Here is an 8,581-nt window from a genome sequence, read left to right on the forward strand (position 1 = left end):
TTAATTGAGAATTGTTTGCATTATTTTTCTTAAAAAGCTTAGTCAAATATGTTAAGCGTGAATAAGGAATAAGGAACCGTTATTTATTCCTTATTCGAATAAGGAATCGTGAATAAGGAATAAGGAACTGTTCCTTATTCCTTATTCGAATAAGGAATAAGGAACTAGGAAAAAGGAACCAACTTACTCTCCATCGTTTTTGTGTGGAAAATGTATGAAACACCATACAAGTCTCTTTCAGAAGCATGCAACCTTGGGCAAGGAATCCATCAGCAAATGGCCTGTTTCCAATGCAACATCGGATGTTATAGATCGATGTCGGATACACATAAATAGGACATTGGAAACATTTTGTGAGGACCACAATGAACTTTTATGTACTGTGTGTCATATATACAATCATCAGTACGTACAGATGCAATTACATATTGCTGGTTATGTGTTATCAGTTGTAAACACTTTTTTTGTTTGGAATTTCAAATAAACCAAATCGATTGTTTAACAAAGTATCGAACTTAATTTAAAGGGGCATATCGACGGTAATTCCCTTACAAATAGACACGTTTTAAAACGATACATATTCCTTTTTCACTTAAATACTGATGTCCAAACAATGTAAATCATTAAACAAAATGCTATAAAAAAATCCCGATGTACATGATAACCTACATCTTTACCCACATTAAAATCGCTAATCCGAGGCGCATGACTAATTCAACCACTGAAATTTACAAATAGTTTGTCATTGCAGGACATGCAGCCGCGTTAAACTTATTGCAGACAAAGTGAAAGAGATGCACTTAGAAGGAGAGTTAGATCAATTGACAACAACTATCAAAACCTTGCGTATACAGTTGATGCAGAAGAAAGATTATTTTGAGGACAGTTTAAAGTCTTTTGACACTCTTTACAAGACAACTATGGAAGAAATCGATAATTTACGCAAGGCAATCAATGATTCTTTGGATAAGCTGCAGAAGAAAACTATCAAGAAATTAGACGCATCACTGATAAGATTGAGGACATCCATACAAACTGATATTGAACATTGCAATAACTTAATCAAACAGTTGATTGAAAAACACGATTGGCTAAACAGAAAAGATAACAATGAAGCTCTTCAGTTTATTAAATACAGAAAATGCCTTAAAGAGTTAAACCAGACGAAAGAGGAATTACAACAAATGACAACAAAGGATGTGACCACACTGGCATTCAGTCCCGATAAAACCATTCAAATTTTTGTGGACATTCTTTTTGGATTGGGTTACATACCTAGCCAGGTAAACTCAGCACCCGGACAGAAAAGACATGATGTATATAAAACTACAATGATATACAACAAAAATGACCCTGAATCATCGGGCACATCCAAACCAGGCCGGGTGGGCGAGGAAGTATCTGGAATACATAGCAAGTCTGGAACAAACCCAGTAATGAAAGTGAAGGAAACTAAACAGAACGCCACACAAAGCAATATAGCTTCAGCAACTTGCAAAACAATATCAAGTGAACTACATACAACCAGCAGTATGAACATATCATCGCCGAAGTGTGATCCAAACCAACTCATAACGGTGAACAGTAGTAAGATGACTACAGTGAGAATGAAGAAAGATTCAGAGACGTGCTATATATCCGGTATATGTGAGACAGCTACTGGAGAACTCCTCGTAACAGACTGGAACAACAGCAGGATTAAGCTTCTGGACAAGTCCTTCAAGGTCACTGACCACTGTGACCTTCCTGGAAAACCATGGTCCACGTGCATCATTGACTCCAGTCTATTGGCTGTTGCTCTGAATAGCTGGGAAGTCCACTTCATCAGACTCAAAAAACCTTTGTTAGGACTGAGCAGTCTGAAGTTGCAACATGACGAGACATTTAAGCTCTCACATTCCATAATGGGTATTTACCACCACCAGGGCAACCTTTATGTTACGTCTGGCACAGTTCTGTACCACTACAAGATTGATGGGAGACGACTGATGACGTGTGACGTGAGAAAGATGTATGAAGATACAAAAGGTGGAATGACCGGTAATTATTATCGCTGTCTGTATCTTTAAGAACCAATCTTAAGGTGTCAATAATGTCTTTAAGCTAATAAATGACACATTGGTAAAAAAAACATTTATTTATATTTATACATATACATTTATATTTATTCATTAATAACACAAACATAAAGCTATTTAAATTAACAAAATAATTCCCAAAATTAAATGGGAATGTCTTTTGCTTTCAGAAATAAAAATCAGAGATATTTGGAATTAAATTAATTTAAGGTTTTTTATTGTTATTTAGCCTCATCATGAATATTATGATTTAAGTTGTTTCGATATAAAGCTTTCTTTATTTACAACTTGTATAAGACGATGGTGATTATATCGTTTAGGACTTCAGAAACATTTAAAAATTATCTGAATTAATCTGATGCAAAAAATTCTGATACAAAGCTGATATTATATATATGCATCATTTGACGATTTATAAACCTGAACATTATTAAGCGTTTCAAAGCGAAACGATTGAATAATTTGAGAGTTCTGTTGTTGTCGTTTTATTTTGTGATATTATGAAAATTGCTTATATAATGTAAAAAATACATCACTCATTGTGTTAACACAGATAACCGAGTGGTTTAAGCGATAGACTTTTATTCCAGGGTTCAGTGGTTCGAGCCCATTGGAGGGTTATTTTTCTTCTTTCTTTAATTTGATTCTTGTTTGTTTTTTTACTGAAGCTTCTTTGATCCATTGTTTTTATTTATAAATATAAAACATTTAATGACAAACTTCAATACATGCCAAATTCTGTGAAAAGGCACCTTTAAAAAAGTTTTTTGTTCAGAAGTTAAATAAATGTTACGTCTCCGATAGCCCAGATCTCAAGTTATTTATTTGCGAGTACAAACAAAAATATACTGTTACTCTTGAAAGATAAACACGCTTCATCGTATCAGGAGAGAAACCTTACCGTAACATGCAGACTTTTTTTAATGGCGCTGAAACAAATGCATGTCGTTGGGCACAGATAGCATTCAAAAGATACTTCACACGCACACGTGATAAATCATGGAACAGTCAATTCAAAGCAAACAATACTGGTTTTCTATGTCCGCTACCAATTTCCTGGACCGGTCTTTAGTATAACAGTTGCGTCCCCCATGTATGTTTATCCATCTGCCCGTTCGTATGTCTGTCCGTCAGAACATCCGTCCGCAAAGGGGGATCGTGTGATAACAAAATACTACGGAATATGTTAAATCTTGGCTATTATATAAAATGAGATAAAAGGTTAATGCTCGATCCTTCGTTTCAATGAATTTACTCACAGATTTTCGTAGTTGTTTTAATGACGATAAATTAATTAACTATATAAACTGAATGACTTGGGATAGTTTTATATTGAAGATAAGCAGATTAAATTAAAAAGGTGTCCGCCTTTTGGCATAAAACCGGGACCTTTTCAAACAAAAGCTAACGCGTCACCAGTACACAATGCATTTTTGTAATTTTAGAACATGCTCCTTACAGAGCTCTGTATAACGGAGAAAAGCAATATGACGGTAAAATGCATTCCATCAGAGGCCAATAGCGTGTTGATAATTAAAGAAATATTGCTATGTTCAATGGGTATTGGATTTTATATTAAAATATTAAAAGAATGCAGATAAAGGGAAATTTAAACGTCATGAAGGTTAATTTGATTTCTTGTATTACCCACAATACTGATATTCGAATATCCGTTTGTGAGTATTCGAATGTATTCGAATATTTGCTTTTTAAACGTTAAATTTGAATGTCCGTACTAACGACCTTGCGGAGCAATGTACTGTTCCTGATTGTCAATATAAATCGTATAGTTTTTGCAGCTTTGAAACAACAAAACAGATATATTACTCATGAAAACAACGATTAATTCTTTTTGAAAAATGCATTTTATTTTCATTAGATAAAATATATTCCCGGTAAACATAATATCGTTACTCTCATTTATTTCAATTATATACTTAATTATTTGGATAACTACCCCTGGATAATAGTTCTTTTTTTGTAATCGCATTTCAGCAGATTTTACACCATGACGATGTCAAAATTTTGATATAATGTGGTAAAAAATAATGTCCTACTTTTTTACTCCAAAGTAAACACAAACCAGAAAAAAAACATTGTGCAAAAGTTGTTTTGATTAAAGGGGCCTTTTCACATATTTTGGCATTTTTTAATTCATTCATTAAATGCTTTATATTGATAAATGTAAACATTGGATCGTAAAGGCTTCAGTAAAAAATCACGAATAAAATTAAAAAAAGGAAAAGAACATTGCCCGTAGCAGGTTTCGAACCAGTGACCCCTGGAGTCCTGCCAGAGTCCTGAAGTAAAAACGCTTTAGCCTACTGAGCTAATCCGCCGTGTACACATACTTGACGTATTTTATACCTTATATAAGCAATCTTTGTAGTTTCACAAAATTTAACGACAAAAACAGAACTCTCCAAATTATTCAATCGTTTCGCGTTGCAACGCTTTATAATTTTTAAGTTTTAAAATCGTCAAAAGATGCATATAACGGCTATATTAGACCATGGTAAATGTTCAGTATTACTGTTTCCTCACAAATATCATAACTAAAACGAAAATTTGCGAATCTGAGACAACTTTTTTCAATTTTGTCAATTTACCAAAGCGTGAAAAGATCCCTTTAATTAAGTAACAACATACTGATACACAATTCAGACAAACCTACATTTATATAAAAGAATTCAGTCAATCGATTAGTAATAATGTGAAATAATTCCAACACGAGAGGGTGGCATTGTGAGTTGCTTTAACGTATAAATAACTAGAATCTGAATCGCAGATTGTAAAAAAAAAATTATTTCAAATAATTTGTTTTGTGTTAATGATAACGTTAATTCTGGTTAAATAATCCACTCTTTAAAATATTGATATAGCAATTATAATGTTTAAAATGTTTGTCATTTGAAGGTAACGCAAGTAGGGATGTCTTATATAGTATTAATTACGAGATGCTGAACTGAAAATAACATGTCAATAATCTTGTGCAATATATATTAAACACGGTGTATTTACACCCGTGAACACTCAGATAAAAACAATAACAACACCACCCTATCTTGATACGCTTCCGTATGCCAATTATTAACGCGTTCATTGTTGACAGCTATCATCCAAACAATTTCTTATAGAACACGAACTCCGTATACACTGAACCAAACATGCGACTTAAAACTTCTTTTTCTTTAAATATTCTTTGCATAAAAAATCGAATATTCAGATTCTTATTTTGGAATCGAATATTCGGTCGATTTTTAAATATTCGAATATGTGTTCACATCCCCAATTAACAATAAAACTACTTTTATTTATAGTAAATCTTGTTTCAATCCTTTCAATTCCACTCAAATGTATGTATGATGTGTATTTAACTCATTTATGCCTAGCGTCTAGAAAAAAAGCCTTGGCAAGCACTGTAGACTCAGATGAGACGCCGCATAATGCGGCGTCTCATCAGGGTCTGCGCTGTTTGCTGAAAGAAATTTCTGTAACAAATATTCTAAATATAGAAATAAATATACTAGACATCCCTAATTTTGGAAATAAATTGATCATATTTAGATGGATGGGAGAGTCCACTATGCAGAAATGGGTTATACATAAACTGATCACCTTTCTTGTCTGCACAGTCACCTCCTGTGCAGTGAGTGCTGACGGAGAAAGGATATATGTGGTTAATTGGAAACAACGCCAGTTGGTAACGCTAACAAGGGATGGCAACGTGGTATCCACACGGAAAAACCGTGCTCTACGCTGGGGCAACCTGGTGGTGCTTCCGGGCCTCCATGTGATGGACTCAGGACAAGTTTTGATATGTGGCATGGAATCCCACACTATTCTTCAGGTTGACAGGGATGGACAACAGAGAATGGCAGCGGTTGTAACAGAGGAGGATGGTGTTCACTGGCCGATATCTGTGTACTACAGAAAGAATAAAGAATCGCTTATTGTGGGAATGAAGGACAATGACAACATTATGTTGTTTGACAAAGAGCCACTGATTGAAGAGCTTAGCTGGAGCTTTAACAAACAAAAAACATTAAAAAAAATATTGACTATTATATTTATGTTATTTGTCACAATAGCAACATTTTAATACATATATGTTTATCATTTAACCGAATTGCTGTACACAATATGTTTTCCATTAATATAGTTTTGAATATCACATAGCTATGCACTTATATGACGTACAACATTTGTTTTAACATCAAGTACTTTTATATTTATATTAGTACTCGAATAAAGTGTTTATGACTTAAAAATATGTTATATAACGGGATAATTTGAGATTAAACCGTATGCGTTTCGTGTATTGTATGCACTTATTTCTTTCAAAGCTTGTATTAAAGCAAGCAAACACGAGTACATAAAGTAAGAAGTCTTGATTGTTTAGTAACAGTTTAATATCACTGACAATCACGTGTTCTTCGATTCAAAGGTATTCATTATATCAAGTCCTCTTTCTACATTGCTTCCTTGTAAAGTTTGTACAATTACAAGCAAGTAGATTAATCTAAAGTCATGATGGTTTATTAATAGTTGAATATCAGACACGAAAGAAACCAATTTAGTAATATAACTTTCAGTAAGAAATATTTGTCTTAATTAATATGTATTGATTCCTTTGTTACATTTATGGATTGTGCATCAACAGGCTTGAATGGGGCAAGTTCGTAAAGACACATGGTAGTCAGATGTAGACGCTGAAGTTTTAAAAAGACTAAACCGGTATTCATATTTTACTCTCTTCTGCACGTAGATGTGATAACGGAATCGGTAAAATTATTTTTACCGTTTCCTGCCATTTCTTAGTACGATAATTTTAGGCAGTTGTTAAAATTAATATGCATTTAGAAGTCTTTCCTTGCGTTTAATCTTCAAGAGATGTCTTAAGAAATTCGTTTTCTTTGCTTAATTCAATAAGCGAGTTTTTCAAACAAACTTTTAACAAGATGAAGTCCAACTTAACTTGTTTCTGCTATAGTTAGTATTTCAAAACCATGGTACCGGGTCATATATGGCTCTATGGTGGATTGTCTTGTTGGAGAGCTGTTGGTGTTTACTGTGCATGCAATCTAAAACTGTCCGATTAAGGCCCTGTGCTCTTTTATTTAGACCGATATTGTTTCTGTTAAAATTAAGTAACACATAGAAATGAATTATTCTTGTGTCCCGACAATATTCTGGATAACTATTAACATTTTATTTTCGGGACCATTTTATTGGTGTTATTATAGACACATGATCTAATGATTTAACCAACAAATGGTAAATTAAATCCACCTTGCACATAACAATAAAGACAATGATTGTATTTTAATTCAAACCACATGTGTATATATGTATGTGTTCATCCAGTGCTGTTATAATGCAACTCATTTTTTGTGGCTTTAGCTGCGCATACACGCTAGCTTTTTTATATATGCTTATGTGATACCGTCTTGACTTCATTTCATGGACATGCCTATATTGTCCCGCGTGTTATAATTTAAATTCTTTCTTATGATGTATCAATATAATATGTATGACTGTTTGTCAATTTTAAAATGTAACAATTGTCAGCTAGTTCATAAAATAATGGCGCCCATCTATTTATGCCATTTAAACGTGTGAAGTACAGGTAGTGTGTTTCTATTAAACGGCTGTTGATCTGTTATTCTATGAAAATGTAATAAAACCAGCAAAAATAATGTTTGGTAGATTATATATAATGTTAACTTAGAGATTTTGTTACGAATCAAACTAAATGCCGAGCTTTATAACGCTTTTTTCATAAATGCTTTGAACGGTTTATAATACATTAAGCATCGATTTCACAGAAGTTGCAAAATTAGCATCGGTTTTTATCTATTAAGCTTTTCTCAAAAGCTGATGGCATTGTTTTACTTATTTTGTTTATAGCGTTATGCTGTGAAATTATTTTAAATCACCATAAGTTAGCATGTTCTTAAGTTAACATGAATGTACTGCATATACTAACATCATTCACGTGCGTATGCTAGCTGTTCAGACTAGACCGTCGTTGGTTGACATATTATATGAGTACCGGTATGTGAATGTTTGTTGTATACTAAATTGGAATATTAAAATAAAACAGTATTGGTAATATAAACACATCTTGTTTCCATAATATTCGTTGCATGACAGCAACCATTTAAGTATATTCATTGCAGACTATGATTTAACAAGAGCTACAAAGTGGCCAGTTGTTTTAAATTGCGACATAATTTTTAAAATGCAGAAAATGGGTGACGAAATAAATAAATACCCAGCAAGAGAACTGTATTTATAAAATATGTCAATTGCATACGAATAGTATGTTGTGCCTTTACATAATGTGATTAGATATTGATAAGTATCATTTATTATCTTAATGATAATATTGGCCCGTCATGCAGAGATTGTGGTTCAAGTTTTTTTTTCCTTAGGATGATGATATTACCATAAGTGCACCAAATGTAATGGTATTAATTTTGATAACTTGTAAGATGTAA

The 8,581-nt window shown here is 33.0% G+C and overlaps 1 protein-coding gene across 1 annotated transcript; it reads left to right on the top strand.

Annotated features, from left to right (window-relative positions):
- The first annotated feature begins 200 nt into the window (after window positions 1-200).
- Window positions 201-6,493, top strand: LOC127863635 (uncharacterized). Its single transcript, XM_052403265.1, has 3 exons — window positions 201-405; window positions 752-2,040; window positions 5,714-6,493. The coding sequence occupies exons 1-3, from the start codon at window positions 215-217 to the stop codon at window positions 6,178-6,180; spliced, it is 1,947 nt and encodes a 648-aa protein (XP_052259225.1). The 5' UTR covers window positions 201-214; the 3' UTR covers window positions 6,181-6,493.
- The last annotated feature ends 2,088 nt before the right edge of the window (window positions 6,494-8,581 follow it).

The sequence above is a fragment of the Dreissena polymorpha genome, unplaced genomic scaffold (assembly GCF_020536995.1).
Source record: "Dreissena polymorpha isolate Duluth1 unplaced genomic scaffold, UMN_Dpol_1.0 chrUn021, whole genome shotgun sequence".
Lineage (NCBI taxonomy): Eukaryota > Metazoa > Mollusca > Bivalvia > Myida > Dreissenidae > Dreissena > Dreissena polymorpha.

Excerpts from the sequence above, each read along its gene's own strand:
- LOC127863635 (XM_052403265.1), top strand. The coding sequence starts at position 215 with ATGAAACACCATACAAGTCTCTTTCAGAAGCATGCAACCTTGGGCAAG. Across the intron at positions 406-751 it reads TGTCATATATACAATCATCA|GACATGCAGCCGCGTTAAAC; the intron begins GTACGTACAGAT and ends TTGTCATTGCAG. Across the intron at positions 2,041-5,713 it reads TACAAAAGGTGGAATGACCG|TCACCTCCTGTGCAGTGAGT; the intron begins GTAATTATTATC and ends TTGTCTGCACAG.